The sequence below is a fragment of the Electrona antarctica genome (assembly GCF_951216825.1).
Source record: "Electrona antarctica genome assembly, chromosome: 17".
NCBI classification, from domain to species: Eukaryota; Metazoa; Chordata; class Actinopteri; order Myctophiformes; family Myctophidae; genus Electrona; species Electrona antarctica.
Genome location: NC_136798.1, coordinates 19,865,775 through 19,890,542, shown reverse-complemented (window position 1 = coordinate 19,890,542; position 24,768 = coordinate 19,865,775). Strand labels below are relative to the sequence as shown.

Below are 24,768 nucleotides of genomic sequence, written 5' to 3'. Positions count from 1 at the left end.
GACCTGTGCCCAGAAGGGCACTTTTTCTAGTTTCTATTACATTTGAACAGTCCTCTGTGCGACTCAGTGTGAGTCCTGGTATACTGTTGAAGCTAAGCTAAAACAGACAGCAAATGTGAGATATTTTCCTTTCCTATCCTTCCCATCCTCTCTCATAAACCTGCCTCTGTTTCCATCTCTCTTATCTCTTTCCTGCCACACCTGCGGCTTGGTTTTCCTGTCTCCCTTCTCTTGCCCTTTTTCTTCTTCCAGTCCATCAATCCATCCCCTTCTCTTGCAGTTCTCTTATTCCCTCTCCCGCTCCCTACCTTGACCCACCACCAATCAACCCTCCCCCCCACCCCAAACACCACTCTTTGTTTAAGTATAAGTACTTGAGTAAATGGACTTATAGCTACTTTATATTACACCACTTTCTGTCTGCCTTTATGGGGGAAGTGACATCATGCTGGTTCAAATGTGAAGTCTGGCCGGCCTGTTTGACAACCCCATGCATCTGTGGGAGTGGTGATGTCATAGCTCTGGACCCGTTCCCACTGATTAGGCTCTGGGATAAAAGGAGTGGCATGAGGACAAAAAGGTGACACATGTGTCCCCTGTGATAGTGTCATGGCTCTTCTTTTTTACATTTAAAGTATATTTCTCTCCCCTTTTTCTCCCCAAATCAGTCATTATGCCAATGAATTCCTCCAAATGCTTGCCACTGCTATCATTTCACAGCTTGGGAGCCATGAGTGTGAAGAGCCCTGGACACTTGGGCCCCATTTAGACTGCAGTCACATGAAGTAAAATCCGATTCAAATCTTCATGGCCCGACCTTTCACACTATACCGTTTGCAAGTGACCAGATCCGATCTGTGTGTTCAGACTGGTTTTAACAACTCAACCCAAAAGCCACATCATCAGGTTGTTGCATTCAGACTGAGACAGATCTCCTCAAATCGGATTTGACTACAAATGTGACGTAAAAATCGGATTCCATGCGACCTGTCTGCATTTAAACTTTTTGTCTAAATGCAGACATGGTGCTATTGAACACCCTTTACGTCTGTGTATTGGTTCAAAGAAATTACATTTTGGAGTTACAGGCTCCATGTACATTGTACATGGCTGGATTGATCACATGCAGTCATCACACTATGACTCTAAAGATATTTTAAAATATTTATTGTGAACGGAAATTACATATGGTCATATAATTATTTGCTTAGGAATGTGACAAAAACAAAAAACAAATTATCCATGAATTCAAGTCTCCATGGCACGAGTAATCGATAGAAAAAAAGATTATTTTTTGGGGTGAAATATATACCTTTAATTAATAACCCAATAACATTTATAGCGCATTCATAAACCTGCTCTTTCTGGCTATAGTTCAGATAATATCACCCACCTCAGCACAGAAATAGCAGCATTTGTGACGTGGTCATACGGTATAGCACGTGCCACCGCTACAAGTTGTCACTAGCAAGTGGCAATAATGATCTGTCTATTTATGCTATATCCGTGACCTTGCTAAAGATGGTAACTGGACACCGAACTGATATTCAGGTCCTCACCGTTAAAGTGTCACTATTTCAAGCACGGGTGCTTGATGCCGATAACGTACAGTACTGTACGGTACATTATGCCCTACAATGTTGAGTGGTTGCTTCTCCACGGGTGGATCAGAAACGATCACATCAACGTGCACATTCCGTTCAGATTCTATTCAGTCAAATGGCTTCAGTAAATACTGAGTCAAACAACTTAAATACTGTCCGGGGTGCTCACAAAAGCCTGAGTAGACATTACAATGACCCCAAACATGTTTGAAAGTGAAATAATATCCCACTGGCAATGTTTATAAAAATGAAACATAAAGGACGTCTGTATTTTACAAATGATTTATTTAATAAACCTCTTTTGCTTTTACCGGTCTATAAAAGCATACACATTTTGGATACTTTTTTTGGGGCGCTAGCCCTTCCTATATACAGGTTTAATGTTTGTCTTTAGTTCAATGTTTGTTTTAGAAACACCATTGACTAACACAAACATTAAATGCCATTAACAATAAAGAGAATTGAATGTTTGTTTTGACACCATTTGTTTTACATCACCATTACATCACCTAATCAACATGAGTTTAGCCTCGGAAACCCAGACGTTTTATTTCCTGGAAGAAAGAAAATAACATGAGTTAGACTTTAATATATTAGCGCCCCTCACTTCACACAGTGATTTTTTAAATCAAGTTAACTCGAGTACAAAATGACAGAGCAACCCTAACTTGAAGACTCAACTTTTTGTCACTGGTATTAGCATTGGCAACAGTGTATACTGTACTGCACACCCCACTCTGCTTGTGTGAGTTACAATGACAGGAGCATCCTCATAATCCCTCCGTCCCAGACCTTTCATTCCCTTATTTGGTCATGTCAGAGAGTGTGCCTGTGTGCGTGCCAGAGTGTCTGCAGACTTTGCATGGCGGAACAAAATTCTTCACAGGATACAAATGGTTACTGTCCGGTAGAAACCTTGTATGACCAACATAAAAACCTTACTTTCAGATAGGAAACACTCACGTCAAAGTAGATTAACAATTTATTGACAAATGGAATACAGTTAAACTTGGCGTTAAAGGCTCCGCGCTCTGGGAGATATTCTCTGAATTTTGTCGAAGCAGCATGCTAAGCAAATCAGAGAACATTAGCAAACCCCCCCCCCCCATGGGTATACAAGAACAGGCACATATCAAGACAGTACTGCGTCAGGCACCCAGAACTTAAACGTAAATTGATTCTATGGGAGCCACGTGACAGCTTAGCTAACAACACTGTAGAGCTCAACAACCTGATGTTGGATAGGAAAGTGTGGAGGGCAGTGATCCAGGAGTGCCGAGTTGGTGTTGGCTAGACCTCACTCTCTCAGTAGACCTGTAACTAACTAATTGAGTCATGCAAACTTGAAACATACAACTTGAATGCATTTCAACATTAAAGCAACGAATTAGATTAGAGCTATGCAACATTCAGTTTGCGCATTTGAGCAATACGTAAACAATACATTGACATTAATTTAGCTTGAATCAGCAGACATATTTCCCAAGTATTTGAGCCTATGCCAGACTTATCAAAAGGTGGTGGCTGGGGTGGTGGAGGCAAGCTTTGCCAGCAGCCGCAGTTCTGTGAGCGATGAAGCAGCTGTCTGTAGCCAAGAGTAATATTTAAAGGAGCCGCTCTCCGCTCTGTTAAGACCGTGAGCTCTGATTGGATAATGGATGTGTGACGGTCAGCTGAGATTGTGAATGAGGAATAGATGCTAGGCTGATTAATAGCTGAATGACAGCTGAGTCATTCGGACTAACGTTCCCCTATATCACTGGCTTAATTTCCAGGAACTGGAGAAAATAAATTGTGTTCCAATGGATCAAATGTAGGCCTAGTTATTGCTCTTTTCATTGGTTCAATATTCATAAAACAAAGACACAATTAACCACGTTCATTTTCACTTAAAATAAATGTAAAAAATCACACCCGTGTGAAGTGAGGGCGCTCTTGTCATCGTCCAAATTTACGTCATATTTGGCGGACATTTGACCTAATTTCTCCTTTCATTGTCAATGGCAAATATGAGACATGTGGTGACAAGATTTACGTCATATTTGGCAGACAATTGACCTAATTTTCCCCTTCATTGTCAATGGCATTTAATGTTTGTGTTGCCACAAATTTCCGTCATATTTGGCGGACATTTTACCTAATTTCTCCTTTCATTGTCAATGGCAAATATTGAGACGTGTGTGGACAAAAGCTGTATAAAAATCACACCCGTGTGAAGTGAGGGGTGCTCTTATCATCATACGTCAACATCAGCATACATCATCTTATTCCCGACCAATCACAATTTGCGTCCTCACCTTCGTCTTCAATGTTTGTGTTTAGACAATGTTTGTGTTTACACAAACACTCAAAGCTGGCCATTCATTGTCATTGGCATTCAATGTTGGTGTTATGTTTGTGTTTACACATAGCCTACCATCAAAGCTGGCTAGCGCCCCTCAAAAAAGGAAAGTGAGCTTGTAGATCGTCTTTTTTCCCAACCTGAAAATGTATATTCTGTTTACTAAAGAGCAATGATTGTTATTGGAATATATAAGTAAGTACCGGTAAGTAAGTAGCCTTGGGAACCAAACTTTCCTGAGCCATGAATGAGGCCCATAGGTCAGGAGCCTATCTCCTGTTTTCGTAGCATGAGAAAGCTAGTAGTAAAGTACACACCCTGGACATGCCGCTAGTACAGGGCTTCTCAAACTGGAGAGGGTTTCAGGGGGTCCCCTAGCTAAATGATTGATAGTTACAATTTACAATTTAGGCATTTAGCAGACGCTCTTAATCCAGAGCGACTTACATTAGGCAGGAACAAAAGTATGGGAATACATCACATATATAAAATGCATTTATCAAGAAACATGCGTAAGCTAAGAACGTAACTAGAACATATCTATATAATGACACTATACATATTAACTATACTATACTACTACTATATAGTTAGGAACCAAATGGATCCTTGCAAGTCTGTAACTTTGATAGTGTACACAACATTGTGACACACTGTGAGCTTGTAGATCTGCTCTTTTGGTGAATGTTCATCCCAGAATAGGAATGTTGGGTTAGTGGCTAGTGGTTGGATAAGTGGTTAAACAGAAAGTATAAAAGTTATTTTCAGTCTGTCTGTCCTAAATGGAAACAAATATCTTCTCTCAAGTTTTCCTCATGACATACGGCATCGTTCGGGGGAAAGATGTATATCTACACGTACCATTAATGTGACATTAATGTGCTGCTAAGTCACAATGTCATTCAGGGGTGCCGTGGATTAAAAGGTTATTTACAGGGGTGACCTGATTGAGACAAAACTGTTTGAGAACCACTGCGCTAGTATGTCACAGGGACTTATTGGGTATCGTTTTATAGGCATGACTCGACTCGGGATTGAATCGTGACTTACTTATCCAACTTGGGCAAAGTGTACAGTACATTATATTAGTGGTTTTCAACACGTTTCATCTCAAGGTCCATTATTTATTCGGCAGATTTGATGAGATTTAGCCTCTCAGACGCAAGACTTAGAATATTTTGTTTCCATCCATGCAGCATTGATGTGGTACGATCAAAATAACAAATCTTCTACATTATCTAATTGTGTAGACTTCTTGTAAATTAAGTAGGCCTAATGCAGATGTTTAATAACAATGTAACTCCATTTGTTACCCATTGTAACAAATGGGTTTCATTTTACACTCTCAAGAGTTAAAGATCTATAAGTGTCCATCTGGTCATTTAGCTGGGGACCACCTGGAATCCCTTCAAGGACAACCGGTTGTCCCCGGACCGCTGGTTGAGAACCACTGCAGTATGCATACATGCATTGTGTATATTTATGTACAGTGAGTGAAAGCTGATGGGTCAGTTCCAGTTGGTGTACAGTATTAAAGTATGAAACCATGTTTGTGTGACGGAAACGATTATTCCATAGATTGACTGACTGACTGACTGACTGACTGACTTGTACTGTTAACAGTACAAGTATACCGTAGTACAGTTAAGGATAACACAAAAAGCCCCAGGGGGCTTGTTTCCATTGTAGTCCATTGTACTCAATTCATCATACAATAGTACAAATACAATACAAAACATGTTGAAATAAAGCTCAGTAGAATCAATTATATATATACAATTATACTATCAAGGCGTTCAATGACAGTGATTATTTTAGTTTAGTTCTGAATGCAGGTAGGGAGTCGAGAACCTTTATGTCTTTTATAGGTCATTCCACATTTTGGTGGCAGCATAGAACAAGGTCATATGATCTCCTTCTGGTGTTATGCCCGTGGGCATCACTCACTCTAGAGAAGTCATTTGACAGGTAATATTATTGGCAGTGGCACTGGGTGGCAGTGCTCAGGAGGTAGAGTGGACGTCTTGGAATCCGAAGGTTCCAGGTTCGATCCCAGGCTTCTCTTGGCAAAGCACTATATAAAATAAATGCGGTCCATGTAGGCACTGATCCTAGTAGTAGTAAAGACCAGACCCATTGAAAGATGTTGCACTCTGCCTTCAACTGTGAGCCAACACGATAGTAGTCTTATTAGTTAAATAAGGTTAAAAAAAATGTGTTGCAGTCAAGAGATGCTCAATATAATAATTATACCCGTCACATTTCTGCTATACACGGGGACATGTGTTTTTGAATACCAAAGCATCTGAACAACTTGCTGAGAATTATTAATAGCTGTGTGTTTGGTTATCAGCAGCAACTGCTCCATTCACTTCAAGCTTGCCCCAATGGTCCTTGGCATCTGAGGCGCAGCTGTTTGTCTGGTGAGATTTTAAATGGGTATTTTTAGTGTCTCATTATGACCCATAAGGGTGTAGCTGCAGGGATATCACTATGTGTTTAGTTATTATTATTATTATTATTATTATTATTATTACTGTAAGTCATCAGCAGTATAAAAGATGACAATATTTCTATTTCATTCACAGTAGAGCAGTAGTTCTCAAAGTGGGGACCAGGGGTCCTTGAAGTAGTTCCAGGGGTTCCCAATGCCGCAAAATGTGTTAATATAGCATCAAAATGTGTTTAACCACTATAATACATTGGCTATTTTCAAAGAATCTTAAATAACTAAATAAATAAGAATATAGAATATTTGTAATTTTTTCAGATGGGGGGGGGTCAAGATATATCTCTGCTGTTGGGCAGAATTATGTCCAAAATATTAAAGTGCAAGACCACTTTGGTAGAGGTTTGGGTTGTGTAGTTACCTTGCATTGATGTAACTCCAAATGTGGACAAGATATCTAAAATAATTGTTCCAGTGATTAGAAATTGATCATTCAAAATATGCTCCTCATTGACTTATACATTGTATGCTGAAACAGCTCTCAAAGTCACTCTTTAGTACGTAAACACACACAAAGTTGATTCAGACAATATAGACTATAGAGCATCACCAAACCTCAGTTTTCTTTTTTTTAAATAAAAATGTTAACTTCCTGTTGATTTTACTATCCAGTCCGGGTTTTCTTCCATATAAAAATGACACCGACGCACACACGCACGCATGTATGCACGCATGCACGCACGCACGCATGCACGCACACACGCACACACGCACACACAACAACAACAACTACTAATAATATCACCCGGCTGCTGAACGGTTGCTGCCGATCCGCTGCCAGGATTCTCAGTGCCTGAGTCACTGTACTGCTTTCATCACCAGCACCCCCAGGCTTTAACGCATTCAGAATCAGGACGGGAACCCCTTTTGGGAATCAAGCCATCCAGGATCCTGGTGAATCATGAGCATAAAACCTTTGATTCTGTGAAAATAAATATTTTAATATTTAATTATATGATATTCTACATTTAATAAATACCCTTTGTTTAGCATTTATTTTCCCAAGTACATTTTGATGCCAATACTTTTGTACATTTTGAATTCCGGACTTTTCCTTTGAACTGAGTAGTTCTACATTGCAATATTGATACATTTTTTACTTGAGTACTTTTTCCACCACTGCTTCCAGGTGACAATGAGATCGAGGAGCAGCACCGTCCAGCCCACTCCAGAGGAGGAGGGGGCGGAGGAGCAGGTGAGCACTGTTTTGACAGCAAATTTAGATTTTTAGTTTTAGTCTTAAATGAGTAGTTTTCATTTAGTTTCAGTCACAATTTAGTCACCTGGAATGTTTTAGTGTGTAGTGTAGTTTTAGTTGACTAAATATCATAAGATTTTAGTCGACTAAATCTACAGTTGTTTTAGTCGACTAAAATGTATTTTGGCGGGCCTTGATGGCGTGCGTCGTAATGGCTGATTTTACACTTGCTGAAATATTACAGATCTACAAGCGTTGTGAGCTTGTAGATCTGCTATTTTCAGCATGCAACAAAGTACAAAATGACTTATGTCTTTTACTTATACTGGATCTCTTGTCCACTAGTCCCTTCCTAACATTTCAGTCTAGTTTTTATTTGTTTAATCATCGTCATCGTATAGCTTAGTTTTCATTCAGTTTTCGTGACTGAAAAAAGGGTAGTTGTCGAGCATTTTTCGTCATAGTTTTACAGTCGACAAAATCAACACTGCAGGTGAGACACGCCAAGCCCTGCGCAGAGAAAACCTTCATCCAGGAGGAAGAGGAGGAGGAGAACACGCCCATGATGAAGCTGACCAAGAGGAGCAAGAAGAACAACGTCCTGCAGCCAGAGGAGGGGACCGGGATCATAAAGAAAGCCCAGAATGCACCACAGCAGCAGCCCACGAAGCCTTTAGGCGTGGTGGATCTCTCCAAGGAGGACCTAGTGCATCTCCTGGGGGTGATGGAGGGTGAGGTCCAGGTGAGCATATAGAACGCTAATGCCTAGAATGAGAAACGCTTTAGCTGCCAATGAAATCAGACACAATGGGCTAGCTCAGTCGTTTTCAAGGTTCCAGGTGGTCCCCAGCTAAATGATGGAGAGTTGGTGATCAAATGGACCCTTAAAGATCTTTAACTCTCTCTTATTGTACGCTCTCAATAGTTTGATTATTGTTAAACATCTGCATTACTTAATTTACAAGATGTCTACACTATTAGAGAATGTAGATTTTTATATATTTTTTGATCAACCTGTTATCTCTACTATGGTACCACATCAAAATCATATCCAACAACAGGCTAAATGTCATCAAATGGTGGTCTGGACACAACAGCACCCTCTAGTGGGTGAACTCTGCTGGTTGTTCAACATTGTCTACTTACTCAACCGACACCACCTTGTGGTTAGCGAGAGATTGTATGGGTACAGCATTTACTGTTAAACACGCACGCACGCACGCACGCACTGTGGCGGACCGCCACACACACACACACACACACACACACACACACACACACACACACACACACACACACACACACACACACACACACACACACACACACACACACACACACACACACACACACACACACACACACAGAAATATATGCACCTCTGTTACAACCATGTTCTCTGTCAAAAGCCATCTGTCTAAAAAACACAGACCTCAAGATGAAATCTCTATTTATCTACAGAGCTACGCTTTTCTCTAATTAGGGAATAGGGGTCAAGCACGAAGGTGCAAATACCCCTAATTGTATTTGTACGGCTTCCGCCATTGTTTGCAGTTTTGTCAGTTCTGTGCTGACAGTGCTGTCATTTTCCATGAAATTCGGCAATATGGTAGAGGGTTGTGAGAATGGCTCTGACCTTTAGATCTCCCAATGAATGAATTATATGATCTGCTCTATCCACTTTTCTGATGTCAAAAAGGCGACGTCAAAGATTTTCATAGCCTGGTTAAAAAAAAAACACTCCCCTTGAAATCACATTTTCTTGTGTGGAGTCTGGACCCTGCTGCTAATGCATGGTTGTCTGCGGGAGTACAGCGTTGATAGACAACCCCTTCAGCCAATCAGTGTAACAAAAAAAAAGTGAAAAATGTGCCCAAAGTATAGTGACTTTTTGAAGATGAATGTGGTTAATGTCTCGGCATGTAGGCCAGAGAAGACATTATCGGCATGCTGAGATCAGAGCGAACGGGTCCAGAGATGCTTGAGGCTCACTACGGCTCTGCCGTGCCCGCCAAACCGCTGCAGGCCCTGCAGAGGGACCGCCTCCTCGCCAACACTCGGACCCCCACAGACGACGTGTACCAAACACCCATGGCTGAGGTAGGTGACACTTTGAATGGAGAACTTCACACAGAGAACATTTGCTTGCATGAATTCCCTAAATCTCTGACATTTTTTGAAAAAACTATGAACTCAATTGCACCCAAAAAACCTGAGGAACATTCAGTAGATTGTCTGTGGTCTGGGGTTTTCTGAATAAAACAAGTGCTCTGATTTGCCTGTGGACTGTGATGTAAAAGTCCACAAATCCCTGCATATATGACATAACAATTTGCCAGCAAATATCACTGTTGAGGGATTTTGCCTGTTTTCATTGCAGCTCAAAAGGCTTCAGAACACACAGAAAAATGTTCAAAGTTCAGGTTGTTTGGGTGTAATTGAAGTCATAAAACCTAAAAGAAAAAAGAAAAATAAATGAAAATGAATGTCATGAGACCTTTAAGTAAATGTGCTTGGTTACTTTCCACCTCTGGTCCCCCGTATGTCTGTCCGTCCTGTCAGCTGGACAGACTGGAGGACAAGCAAAGGGAGACGTACAGGAGGATGCTGGAGCAGCTGCTGGTGGCTGAGAAGTGGCACCGCCGCACGGTGAGCGAGCTGGACAACGAGAAGCGCACACACTCCGACTTCATGAACAAGAGCGATGACTTCACCAATCTACTGGAGCAGGAGAGGGAGAGGTGAGGGTGTGTGTGTGTGTGTGTGTGTGTGTGTGTGTGTGTGTGTATGTGTGTGTATGTGTGTGTGTGTGTGTGTGTGTGTGTGTGTGTGTGTGTGTGTGTGTCTGTGTGTCTGTGTGTCTGTACGTGTGTACGTGTGTGTATGTGTGTGTGTGTGTGTGTACGTGAAATAGACCATTTTCCTGGTCCACACAAGAGAAATGGTTGTTTTAAGGTTAGGCTTTATGGCAGTGCTACTCAACCCATGGCCCGTGGGCCGCATGCAGCCCCTGCTTAATGTATCTGCGGCCCGCCATGGTCATACCAATACAAATATTGTTTTCATTGTTTATACGTATTCTTTTTTCCAAGAGAAAGTGATATGGCCTGATCTGTAACTTCATCATTAATCACAATGTTTTTGTTAATTGAGATTTGGCCTTATAGATCGAAATGTGGCTTTTTACTGTGTGTTTCCTTAACTTTTAGACTAGTCGTGTAGTCTGTTACAAAATACATTTGTAAATGTTTCAAAAATAATGGATCCTGGGGTTCATGTGGCCAACACTGGGGACCCCCTGGGACCCCTTCAAGGCCCCCGGGGGGTACTTGCATGCACCCCACGCTGAGAACCATTGCTGCTACGAAAAAGTTTACTGTAAGTTCAGAGAGTTTCCTGATTCTCAAGGCATTTGGAAATTACGTTATCTTGTTGGACTGTACGACTCAATCATAACTTAAAGTACATGGCTATTTATCCATTTATTGGGAACTTTACAGCCTCTACTACAGTGTGTAATAATAATCCATGTAGAAATGATACGTAGCTTGCAGAGTTAGTTCAGGCAGGTATACTCGAGCGGCTCCATGATCTGCTCAAGGGTGCATACATATACTCAAGGGGTTAATATGCTGCATTACCATGTGGGTGTATTCAGTGTTTGCAAGACCCACATGTCATTCGCTGATGTGGCAGTCAGCTGACCAATTGGGCGGGGTATTTAAGCTCCCCTAGACATATAAACATAGACGCCCTTTCCGGCTCTGGAGCGTATGTGCTCAAGGGAGGTGCAAAACATTTCCGAGATTCCTTGCGAAGCCCCGCGGAAGCATGAGCGTGCGTCACAGAGCGCATGTTCGGGTCTGTAAGTCCCGGAAAAGATGCGCTGTGATTGGCCAGTAATCACTTGAGTGGCAGCGTGACGTAACGTGCCTTCCACACTTCCGGCGTACTTCCTCTCCCAGTGTAAATTCTTCTGCCCCTCCTTCAACACACATCACTCCAACGAACGGCAGCGGCCAATGAGGCATCTATTTTTTTAATATCTATGCCCTAGACTGCATGCTCTTTATGTGTTTCCTGGTTTTTATGTGATGCTTTCTCCCACCACCACCCCAGTACCACCGGTGGGCTCTGCTATTTATGTTCCTCATGGGGGGTTGTTATTGTATAATGTATATCTATCTCCCTGCTCTTAATGTTTAATGGTGTTTAAATGTGCCGAGCAGAGAGAAAAATGTAGCAGAGCCGACCGCCAAGATAACATTTTGCACACTTTATTCTCATTCTATAATAAATATTGGTTAAATCTATTCGTGAGTTATCTGACTGAAGCAAGGTTTATATGTCATATGGAGAACCGTTTTTTTCTCTGTCTTCTCGACAAATTTTGCACATTGTTTTTTTGCATGCTAGGAGCCTCAGATAAGGCCCTCAGCAGATTGCTGTGATAGTGAATGTCTTATCAACGCTCCATGGACGATGGTTTCCATCAACACAGATATGATCCACACAGAACTACACACAACACAACAGTGTTTCCCAAGCAATGGGTCAGGACCCATATGTGATATTTTTATGGGGTCTCGACTTGCAAGTGAATCCCTGCTTCATCGTGGGTCCCTGCTTCATCTCTCTCTCAGCTGTGAGGTCCTTGGTCTGAAAAACGTTGGAGACCCCTGGTTTAAGTGGTTGAGACTTGGAACCATTGAGACGTGGAGACGCAGAATGACGTTTGCACATGGTTCAATGTGTTTTCTGGACGACAAGAATTTAATTGTATTATAAATGCACCTCCAATGTGTTCGCATCTGCTGTCCATACAGCATGAAATTTCAAATACCTGGTGCTGTGCGTCAGACAACTCTGTGAAATATTGCATCAAAGGACTCCATTCAACATGCTGATGCTGAACAGGATAGAGCTGCCTGGCGAGGCTCGCTTCACTTGATAAGTCTGAGGAATGCTCCCCACCATATGAACTATTTTTCTAAAGGGAGAAATCCACCATCTAAAATAAATAAATCAACAATAATCGTTATAACAAAGAAGAAGAAGAAGAAGAAGAAGAAGAAGAAGAAGAAGTGAAGTGTATAGTCTGGACTCTGGAGATGTCACATAATGCGAACATTCTGCAAAATAAATAGTTGACAAATTGGCATGCATTTGGCGAAAACAGACAATCTACAAGCGTTTTTGTTATTTGCCGTACAACAAGGTACTACTGTATAATGCTGTTTAGCATTACATTTACATTGGATTTAGCTTTTGGGAGAAAAGGCAGTACAAAAGGACAAATGGAACTAAATCCATTTGTATGCTCTCAGAGTTAAATTAACAGTGGGACTGGGGTCCCAGAAATAAAGAATGGTATCAAATGGGGGTTCATGACCATACTGTATACAATGCATATCAAGCTGAGGTCCATGATATCACAGCTTTGACATACTGTACTCCTCCTCCTGACCCATCTTCAGCACCCCCCCCCCCCCACCCCTATGGAGTGCCACCGCTGTATCATAACACATTCCTGTATGTTGGAGTCAGTCTGGATGGGAGATGTACCACAGCTGATATCACAACAGCCCTAAACACACAAAGGGAATGACATCATTTATAAGACAGTGGTTCTCAAAATCATTTCAATTTCAAGGACTCCCAGTTTAGGACCACGTACGGACCCCCAAAACTCTAAGAATGTAGGCTACAAATGGAATGCTTTCGGGTCCATTTGTACACTATCAAAGTTAGAGACTCGCAAGGATCCATTTGGTTCCTAACTATCAATCATTTAGCTAGGGGACCCTGTGGAACACTCAAGAACTGGGGGTCCCCCCGGACCCCAATTTGTTTGAGAACCACTGACTGTTCTAAGAAACAAGCAATCCAGAACGATCTGAGGCTCTGTGATTTGTCTAATAATAAGTGAACACGCTTACCCATGTGATCCCTAACTTAACTGTCCCATAATGAATTGAATACGTAGGACCACAATGGAAACAAGCCTTTTTGCGTTATCCTTTTAGCGTCAATGTAGCCACACAGGAGTAAACAGCTCTTTACCAAGACTTTCAACAGGGAGCAGGGACATTTTAACCACAGTTAACCTGTCACCCTGATGTCCCTAATTTGCAAATGTTTTCAAAAAGTTTCCAAAGGTTTCAACAATACAGCAGCTCTCAACTTGTTGCGTTATGACGCATTATGAGCAGCTTGTAGATCAGCTATTTTCACCACATGACACAGCTGCACACAGAAGTATAAAATAGGGCTTAGATGGTTGTTAAGGCATTGCAGTATTAGAGTTATGTTCCTTTCATGAATCACAACACTGGAGTGACTCACCCAGAGAATTCAAACAACAAATGGGCATTCCTCATTGGTGCAGAATGTTATGGTTAACTGTGACTTAAGATAGAAATGACATCAGCATCTCCAGGCCTGCTGTGTTTGCTCTGATGGGCTCCGCTAGGATTAAGTCTCACCAGTGTTAATTTCGTCAACTAAAACTATGACGAAGAATGTTCGTCGACTACCTTTTTTCACTGACGAAAACTAAATCAAAACCTGACTAAATATATTGATCATTTCATCAACAAATTGAACGTAGACTGTCTCACAAGACTTTCACTACCAACCCTTTTCACATCAAGGTCCATTATTTATTCAGCATTTGAGCCACGGACCACCATTTGATGACATTTGGCCTCTCAGACCCAAAACGAAAAAACATTTTGTTATCGTTGGATAAGATTTTATCCACAGTTCCATGCTGTGTTTCAGATGTTTAACAGGAATTTAAAGGACCACTTCACCACTTTTCAACCCATGTTCATATAATAGGTCCTCACTAATAATCATGATAAAATACCACCATTCTTTTCTACTCAGTCTGTGTCTCACAGGAGGGCTGTGGGCAGTTCGGAAACAAGATGTTTTTTACAAAAATGTTTAGATTTTTATTACCGTGAGAACGATGGCTTCCTTTTTCGCATTGCAACTTTTCAGGACTAGAAAGCCTGCAGTTTCTATTAGCTTGGATTCCCCATTGATGATGTCACTGGTGGACGGGTTTGTAAACTGCCCACAGCCCTCCTATGAGACACAGACTGAGTAGAAAACAATTGTGCCATTTTATCACGATTATTAGTGAGGACCTATTATATGAAGATAGGTTGAAAAGTGGTGAAGTGGTCCTTGAGAGTGTAAAAATATAAAAATAAAAAAGAAGAAGAATTACGCTCTCAAGATGTAAAGATCTACAAGGGTTCATTTGGTTAGCAACTGTCCATAATTTAGCTGGAGACCACCTGGAACCACCTCAAAGACCACTGGTGGTCCCCGGACCACTATTTGAAAACCACTGGCCTACAGTGTGTAATGTGTATGTCATGATGACAGACACTATGAATCGGTCTGTAGGCAGGGGGACAGACACTATGAATAGGTCTGTAGGCAGGGGGACAGACACTATGAATAGGTCTGTAGGCAGGGGGACAGACACTATGAATAGGTCTGTAGGCAGGGGGACAGACACTATGAATATAGGTCTGTAGGCAGGGGGACAGACACTATGAATAGGTCTGTAGGCAGGGGGACAGACACTATGAATATAGGTCTGTAGGCAGGGGGACAGACACTATGAATAGGTCTGTAGGCAGGGGGACAGACACTATGAATAGGTCTGTAGGCAGGGGGACAGACACTATGAATATAGGTCTGTAGGCAGGGGGACAGACACTATGAATAGGTCTGTAGGCAGGGGGACAGACACTATGAATATAGGTCTGTAGGCAGGGGGACAGACACTATGAATAGGTCTGTAGGCAGGGGGACAGACAGACGTTCAGGAGAAACGCCAGCTGCTTGAAAGTTATATTACTGTACACTGTAGCTAACAACAGCCGAGTATATCAGTCATCTTTACATATCACATTGCATATTTACATTCAGCGAAAACTACGTGTTAGTAAATATTGCCGGGGCAGATCAGATCAAATAGGTGGATGAACGGTTATAGCTGAATGGTTAGGGTGCACATTATAGTCTGTTGAGACAGACTTTATGTGGCTTGCACAATTTTGAAATGCTTCCGTCAAACGGTGTAATGCAAGCGCTGAAATTGCGGCGACCCACATGTTGCACGCTATTGACGATTTTTTTTACTGTAATTATTGCATTTAAGTTATGATTTAGAATTGTGAACAGCATGCACAATTGTACGCTCGCAGGCACGCACGCAGGCACGCACGCACGCACGCACGCACACACGCACGCGTACACACGCACACACGCACACACGCACACACACACACACACACACACACACACACACACAGCGCTACTCCCGTATTTCAGTGGCAGAAATCCATATCACTTGCTGCTAAAAGCTGCACTGTCAGTCCACATTCATGATCTCATACACAGTAAAATGCTCGGTCATAAATTGATCCATTCCTAAGTCGGAGAGTATACAAATGCATTTGAATGGACCCATAACATTTGCATACTCTCATAGATAAAACAAACGAATGAATGATATGTAGCTTGCAGAGTTAGTTCAGTCAGATATAAAGGGGCTCATTCAGTGTTATGCAATACCCACGGCCACATGTCATTCGCTGACGTGGCAATCAGCTGACCAATTGGGCGGGGTATTTAAGGTCACCTAAGTCTGGATTCTTCTTGCGTTCCTTCCTTGCATATGTGTTCCTGGTGTTGTTATGCACTGTTTGGTCCCACCGCTACCCCAGCACCACCAGTGGGCCCTGCTATTTCTGTTCCCCATGGGGGGGTTGTTGTATATCTGTCTCCATGTTCATAATAGTTAATGATGGTTGTATAATTGTGCCGAGCAGGGAGAAAAATGTAGCGGAGCCGAACGCCAAGATAAAATGTTATATGCACACTTGTATTCTCATTCTATAATAAATATTTGTTCAATCTATGCGTGAGTTATCCGACTGAACCTAGATATTAGTTACTGTGTAGAATAGACGCAGCTACTGAAAATCCATGCGGTTGCAATGACTCTTTCTGCAGCGAGCGACACACCGGATTCTAATGAAGGGGGATGTGCAGCGAGGGTCTGCCATTGTCACGGCCCGCAACAAAACTCTCCTCTTGCATTGTCGCCTCGTTTCTATGGAAACGCTGCCGGCCGGCGAGGCAGACAGGCCGGAATAGAGCAACAGTTTGGATAAGAAAATCCAACACCAAAATATGCAAATGGTGTATTTCAGTGAGTCCTCAAACGAAACTAAAGTCCTCAAACGTTTTCATGTCAAGGTCCCCCAAAATGATGGGACCTCCAGGTTACATTTGAGTTTAAAATGTTCGCTTTCAAAAGAAATAATTAAGATTCATGATGCTCTATGAGCTTATAGGCTATCTGCAAACTTTGAACAGCCAAAGTATAAAATATGGTTAAAGTGGTTAAAATGATTGTGACACTATATTAACACATTTTGCAGCCCCCCCCCCCCCTCTCCCCAAGGACCCCGACTTTCGGTTCCACTGGTATTTAACACCTGCCGAATGAGATTATTTCACGTGCACTGCTGGCCCTTGTTTGCCTGCTCCCACCCTGGGAAAATGCAGACTCCCTCCTTCCTGGCCTGATGAGCCCCTCCTCCTCCCTCCCTTTTCCCCCAAAAAGAGGGCAAGTGCCATTCTGTGCCATATATGGACTAAATGACATCACCAAGCAGTGTGGAGCTAAGAGCGGCGCTCTCCTAAAACACAACATTCACCTTGCATTGTCCTGCTGCTGATGACATGTTGCTTGGAATGTGACGGGTCTGATTCCCATTGGAGTGGAGCGAGGGTGGGCTGAGGGGGCTCACATGCAGACTTTAATGCCATAGTCCGGCTTCTCTGCTTCCAGTCCAGCTTCCTGCAAGAATCCCCCAAAACACATTATTATTAGATAATATGGACCAACCTGCCTTGCATCCTAACTTGTGGGTAAGTTTAGCCGAGTTTTACAAGTTGGCTTATTTGCACGTCACACACTTTTTTCTCTTTAACAGTCTATTATGTAGAATGCTATTGGCACTGCTTTGCACATCACGTTCATTTTTGAGAAATGTCTTTAGGTAGAATGCTTTGGGCGATTTGTTTCCATGCAGAGTAATGCAGTCCAACCAAAGACCATTTAAATGTCTATTTAGGCTTTTGGTGCCAGTTCAATTCATGCTCCATATGAAAACAGGACCTAGCTGTTTCAGAGTCAGTCTCCCTGCATCAAGGGGTTGTGCAGAAGTCCAGAGAGACTCCCGCAGAGTTTGGGCTAAACATCTACTGAACACACAGTAGACAGTACCTACAGTACATTAAATCTTAGGTTAATCTTTGTTTTGTAGCTCTGTGGTTGTCTTTGCTCTGACTCAAGAGATGTTTTACTATCAACTCCGACAAACGCGTTTTGGCGCGCCGGCCTTCGTCAGTGTCGGTATTCGCGTCTGTCTGGTTTGACTGCAGGTATATTAAACACTAATTCTACTATTCTATTATTACTATTAGAGGTGTACCGATCTGATCACGTGATCGCAAATCAGGGCCGAAAAGATCGGCTGCTATGTTTCTGAATTGGAAAACCTTATTTATTTTTGCTTGTAGTCAAAATAAGAATAATCTTGCATTAAGATAAGATTTTGTTTGTTAAAAAAGGTAATTATTTTAATAACTGATCTGATTATGGACCCATAATAAGTTTTGCCATAATCATGCAGCTCTATAACAGTGACACAGACATGACAGCAATGGTACAAAACCTGTTTATGCAGTAGTACTACATTTGTATTATTTTGTACTCACTTTAAGCTTTCGGTGCATGTGCATTTAGATATTGAAATAGCCTACTATTGTGATAAAAATATAAATATCGGATCGGGACAAATCGGTATCGGCATATACTCAAAATCAAATGATCGGAATCAGATCGGGAGCAAAAACACGTGATTGGGATAACCCATATTACTATTACTGAGAGTGCGTATTCCCTGAATCTGCACCCAGCATACACCTGAGCCCCCACAGACTGTCAACTTCTTGAGTTGAGATAGCCTTTCCCTTGAAGTGAGTTGTGTCACTATCAACACCCTCATCATTGTCTTTGGCTGTTTAAAGTCCCTGTGTCTACTGTTGTTCTGTGATGTTACTGATGTGCTGCATGGGGGAGAATCACATGCACTGGTGCAACTTACCAAATGCCAAATACATCATTACTCAAGTACTGTGTAGTGCAACTTTGAGATACTTTGAGTATTTCCATTTTTCAATACTTTATGCAAATATTGCACTTTTCTTTAGCGGTGCTAACCCCTCCAGCATGTGACTTTGTGTGTACATTAGTCGGTAGTAGCACAGTTACTGTGGTTACTGCGTCTCAGCGGCTGCGTCTATACTTCATCACTCCATTGCAATTGTTTGACAGCTTTCACTAGTTACTTTTCAGATTTAGATTATAAATAGAAAATATACATTAACCATATAGCGGAGTGTTTTGTTTTTTCCATTGTGCTGTGTTACTTAGTTTAAACAAAATAATGTGAGTATTTCTTCCACCACTGGTCTATAATAATGTTGTTGATGTTAGCGATGTGCACTTTGCTTAGCATGGCTGGCCAGTGTCAGTGTCTCTGCTGGCCTGGCTGGGAGAAGAATCACATGAGAATCCAGGCACTAATCTGTCCCCCCCCCCCCCCCCCTAGTCTTCTGTCATGCTGCGTACCATTTATTCTGCTCACTCGCACACTCATCCGGGCTCCCATGCAGTGCCCACAGACTCAGAGGTCTAATGCACTCAACTTTGACAGTCTCATAAGCCAGGGAGAAGCCGTGAGAGGATGTACTTCAGCGATTCCATTCCCAACCAGTGTGGGCCGGGGGCCCACTGGTGGGCCGTGAGTAAGGATGGACCTCGTTCATTTTGTATTGATAACGAGCACCTTATCGATCAGGCTTATCATGCCGGGTTCTTATCGAGCCCACTATCGAGCATTTTCTATCATTTTGTAGGAACTGTTAACTGGTTCATGTAAAAGCGTAATCTTGTTTACCCGGGCAGCGCTGGTTGGCAAGTATCAATACACTTTTAGTCCAACATGTTTGTGCCAGCGTGAGGTTTGTGCCAGCGGTGATTAGATTATTTCTTGATCGCCTCTTGTCTCGTTTGTTGACGTCATGGGCCTCTATGTTCGATAACAGGCTTGATAAGCCCAAAGCTTATTGATACCGGGTACTCAATAAGCTTGTTATCGGGTCTTTTCGGGTATCGGGTTTCGAGCTCCATCCCTACCCGTGAGGGTATTGAAAGTGAGCCCCCAAACAATTGGCAAAACACTAAGATTTGAATGATGATGTAACATTAATATTAAATATATACCGGTATGTATTATTATCCCATGAAAACTGTGCTTTCATAGTGATACTAATAAATAGGAACTTAACATACACTAAATATCAATACATTGTGGACAAAACCTTATCGAACGAAAACAAAATATTAGTCTGAGAGACTATCTCATCAAATGGTGGTCAATGGCTCAAATGTCAAATAAATAATGGACCTTGATATGAAAAGGATTGAAAACCACTGGTGTACAGTATGATCACACAAGTGCAGTTACAATAAGTATATGGAAAATGATGCTGCTATATCCACCCTTCAATTTCTTAGCCTAAATATATGCTTCAACTTCTGATAAATGAGGAACATACACAAAAGAGTGGAAATATGAGTACTTGATTATATCACTCTCATTATCTCACATGTCCTTTCCCTCTGTGTCTTCTCAGACTAAAAAGGCTGCTGGAACAGGAGAAGGCCTTCCAGGCTCGTAAGGACAAAGAGCACAGCCGGCGGTTGGAAAAGGTGAGAGCAGAGCTGGTCAAACTCAAGTCCTTTGCCCTGATGCTGGTGGACGAACGGCAGCTGCACGCGGATCAGATTGACCAGCAGAGTCAGAAGATTCAAGATCTCACACAGAAGCTCCAGGAGAAGGAGCAGCGGCTGGCGGCAGCCAGCAGTGCGGCAAAGGAGGACAGCCAGAAGGTCCTGAAGCTTGAGGCGGAGCTGGAGCAGAGGGCAGCCAAGTTCACCCAGGAGCATGACGACATGGCCGCCAAACTAGCCGACCGGGAATCCCAGAGTAGTCAGCTCAGGCTGAAGCTGGCTTGTCTGGCAAACAAAATCGAGGAGCTGGAGGAGAGCAACGGGACGTTGCAGAAGTCTGAGCAGGACCTCCAAGAACTGAGGGAGAAGATGAGCCGGGGTGAATGTGGGAACTCCACTCTCATGGCTGAGCTGGAGAATCTGAGGAAGCGAGTGCTGGAGATGGAAGGCAAGGATGAGGAGATAACTAAGGCAGAGGCACAGTGCAAGGAATTGAGAAAGAGGCTGCAAGATGAAGAGAATCACAGCAAGGAGTTGAGGCTAGAGGTGGACAAGCTACAGAAGAGAATGGTTGAACTGGAGAAACTGGAGGTAGCTTTCAACAGGAGCAAAACAGAGTGTTCCCAGCTTCACGCAAACCTAGAAAAGGAGAAACATGTAGTGAAAGACATGGCTGGAGAGCTGGAGACAGTGAAGAGCCGCATGAAAGAACTGGAATGCTCAGAGTCCAAGTTTGAAAAGGCGGAACTGGTCCTGAAAGACGACCTTATGAAACTGAAATCATTTACAGTAATGCTGGTGGATGAAAGAAAAAACATGGCTGGGAGACTCAAACAGGAGGAACAAAAAAGTGACGATCTGAATAAGATTTTCAAGGCTGAGCAGGGAAAGGTCATGGAGGTCACAGAGAAGCTTATTGAGGAGAGCAAAAAACTCCTTAAGCTCAAATCAGAAATGGAGGTCAAACTCACGACACTCACTAAGGAGAAAGATGAACTCAAAACTAAACTTGCAAGTGAGGAGGAAAAGTGTGGAGAGTTAACCACCAAAGTAGGTGTGATGAAAAAGAGAATGGATGGACTGGAGGAGGTGGAGAGGGAATTTTTGAAAAGACGTGCCAACGTGGACAGCAACAGAATCCCTGATGACGACAACAAGATAAAAGAGCTCACTCTGGAAATCGAGAGACTGAAAAAGCGTCTCAAACAGCTTGAGGTGGTAGAGGGGGATCTGATGAAGACAGAGGACGAGTACGACCTCCTGGAGAAGAAATTCAGGACAGAGCAGGACAAAGCAAACGTGCTCTCTCAGCTGCTGGAGGACATGAAGTGCCAGATCGCCAGGAACAAAGCCATAGAAAAGGGCGAGGTGGTGAACTCTGAGGCGGAGCTGCGAATGCGCTGCAAAATCGAGGAGACCAAAACGAGAGAGCTGCAGACCGACGTCCAAGCCCTGAAGGAGAAGATCCATGAACTGATGAACAAGGAGGACCAGCTCTCCCAGCTGCAGGTGGACTACTTGGTCCTCAAACAGAGGTTCATCGAGGAAGAGGAAAAGAAAAACAGCATAACCCAGGAGGTGGCCAACCTCACCAAAGAGCTGGAGGCCACTAAGCGCTACAGCCGCGCACTGAGGCCCAGCATGAACGGCCGCAGAATGATCGACGTTCCCGTCACTTCCACTGGAGTGCAGACAGATGCCACAGCCAGTGAGCCCCACGAGGACGAAACGCCGGCGGTATTTATCAGAAAGTCGGTCTTGGAGGAGAACCACATTATGAGCAACCTAAGACAAAGGGGCCTCAAGAAACCGACCGTTCTGGAGCGCTACCCTCCGGCGGCATCAGAACTCGGGGAGAGGAAATCCAGCATCCCGTGGATGAGAAAGAAGGAAGCGATCACCATCACGCAGACGGGTCCACAGCGGATGGACCCTCAACTCAACGGGGACTTCTCTTTCCGCCAGCCAGCTGAGCTGACCATGTCACAAAAGCCAGGACAGCCGCTGCATATACGAGTAACCCCCAGTCCTGAGAACTGCACGGCCACTTTGGAGATCACCAGCCCTCGAGCAGAAGACTTCTTCTCCAGCACGACCATCATCCCTACGCTGGGCCTGCAGAAACCTAGGATCACCATTGTCCCCAAACCCACCACGGTGTTCTCAAAGGCCAAAGCTGGTGAGACAGTCCCTGACAGAGTGAAATCTCCGGTCACCATAACCACCATCTCCAGGACGAAGTCTCCAGAGCAAGGCAACAGGGGATCAAGTTGTGACGGCGCCCCATCACTGATGTCCATCATTACGGTTTGCACCACCCCTGTAGCCGAGTTAGCTGCCGCCTCCTCGCCCGGGCTCCAGGAAGCAACCACAGGCCGTGCGGTATTCAAGGTGACGCCAGACAAGGAAAAGGTCCCCATGTCCATCAAGAACTCCAACTCCAATGCTAACATAATCACTACAGAGGACAATAAGATCCACATACACCTACTGGGCCCACAGTTCAAGAGGCCCACGGAGAGCTGCAACAGTCCTGTCGTGACACTCCGGCCACTTGGTTCGGGCTCAGAGAGCAAGGAGACAATGGGCACTGTACTCCGCTCCCCGCGGCAACCCAACACCACTGCAGTGGGCAAGGTGACTCCTAGCAAAGTGATGAGTAGCATAACAATCACACCCATCACCTCGGCACACTCCAGGTCAACGCAGTCAGTGGTGAGACATCTACAGATTGTTCAATGTTAATTGCTTTCCTACACTAAAAGGTTATTGTTGTATGCTTGCCTAATTGGTTAAAGGCCCCATGAAATGACTAGAGAGAGAGTCCCCTTAGGCTACACATATCTACGTGTTTCCTGTAAAAAGTCGTTTCATCTCGGGGGTGGCGCCTGGGGCATCTTGTCAAGTTAAGCAGAACCTTTTAATAACCTAATCTTTGCTTAAACCAAAAACTTTAACTTACATGGAAATCACATGCCTAATTGTAAATTTAAACTAAGATGGTTTATTGTGACGATTCGCGTCGGTGGTTAATCAATAATCAGCTTGTCGGTGATTTATCTATAAACAATGACCACTCAGCCATACATTATCCTGCTTATTACACGGCTACTTTAATACATACATTAATAAATTGACCCAAAACACAACAAAACAAGGTATTTCCTTGCTTGGTAATTAAAGTGTCCAAGTGTCGCGCTGGCCAGCGTCTGCCCAGCTGCAGCACAGTCGGAAAACAAGGAAGTGAGTTGATCAAATAGAATCCATTTTCGGGTACTGCATCGTCTATTCCTCGCTCAAATGTTTTCAAAAACATTTTTGAGAGCATATGTTTAGCTGTAATTTCTTTGTTTTGTGTGTGTATGTAAACGCTATCATGTTGGAAACAGCAGTAAATCAGCGGGGCACAGCAGGTGCTCAGAGGGTTTGATTAGGCATCGGTCTGTTATAGAGTGGAGCGGTCATTATCCAGAAATAACAGAGCGCTGAATTTGGCGATTGACCAATCAGAATTAAGCATTCAACCAAGCCGTGTAATAATATTAGTTAGTTACTGCGAGTGTGGTCTAGCTAAGACCAACAAGGGACTCATGGGTCGCTGCCCTCCACACTCTCCATCCAACATCAGATTGCCGAGCTCTACAGTGTTGTTAGCTATAAGCTGTTGCGCCGCAGTGCATCTACGATAATTATTATATTATTGTTGTTGTTATTATCTTGTGATAGTCAATTGACAAATATTATAGAACTTACAGTAGATGTTTTCCTGCTCCTTCTCCTTGTAGTCTACTGCTGCATCCTGGTGACCAGAGGAAAAAAACATTGTCATTGTATGTTTCTGCAAACCATAGATACCCGTTATAACGTTGTTGACGTTGTTTAATGCAATCAGATTCTAGCTGTCAAGGCCAGAAAGTAGTTTTTTGCCAGGCCCACTCAGTAGGCGTTCCCGCATAACTTCCAGGTATGATGATGATGTCACACGCATACCCTATAACATAGGTGAAATTCATCGCAGGACATGGGTGATGAACAAATTTAAACGGTTTCATTTCATGGGGCCTTTAAAGGACCACTTCACCACTTTTCAACCTATCTTCATATAATAGGTCCTCACTAATAATCATGAAAAAAATGGCACAATTTTTTTTCTACTCGGTCTGTGTCTCATAGGAGGGCTGTGGGCAGTTCAGAAACTGTCCTCCAGTGACATCATCG

The 24,768-nt window shown here is 43.1% G+C and overlaps 1 protein-coding gene across 6 annotated transcripts in view; it reads left to right on the top strand.

The window, feature by feature from the left end:
- Positions 1 to 24,768, top strand: part of filip1b (filamin A interacting protein 1b) — a 35,795-nt gene that overhangs the window by 4,999 nt on the left and 6,028 nt on the right. For all 6 annotated transcript variants that reach the window (XM_079525514.1, XM_079525512.1, XM_079525509.1 and 3 more), the window contains exons 2-6: positions 7,584 to 7,649; positions 8,146 to 8,394; positions 9,579 to 9,752; positions 10,215 to 10,393; positions 20,454 to 23,265. In XM_079525514.1, coding sequence (XP_079381640.1) covers positions 7,590 to 7,649; positions 8,146 to 8,394; positions 9,579 to 9,752; positions 10,215 to 10,393; positions 20,454 to 23,265 — 3,474 coding nt within the window. In that variant the 5' untranslated portion in view covers positions 7,584 to 7,589. The remainder of the gene's footprint in view (positions 1 to 7,583; positions 7,650 to 8,145; positions 8,395 to 9,578; positions 9,753 to 10,214; positions 10,394 to 20,453; positions 23,266 to 24,768) is intronic.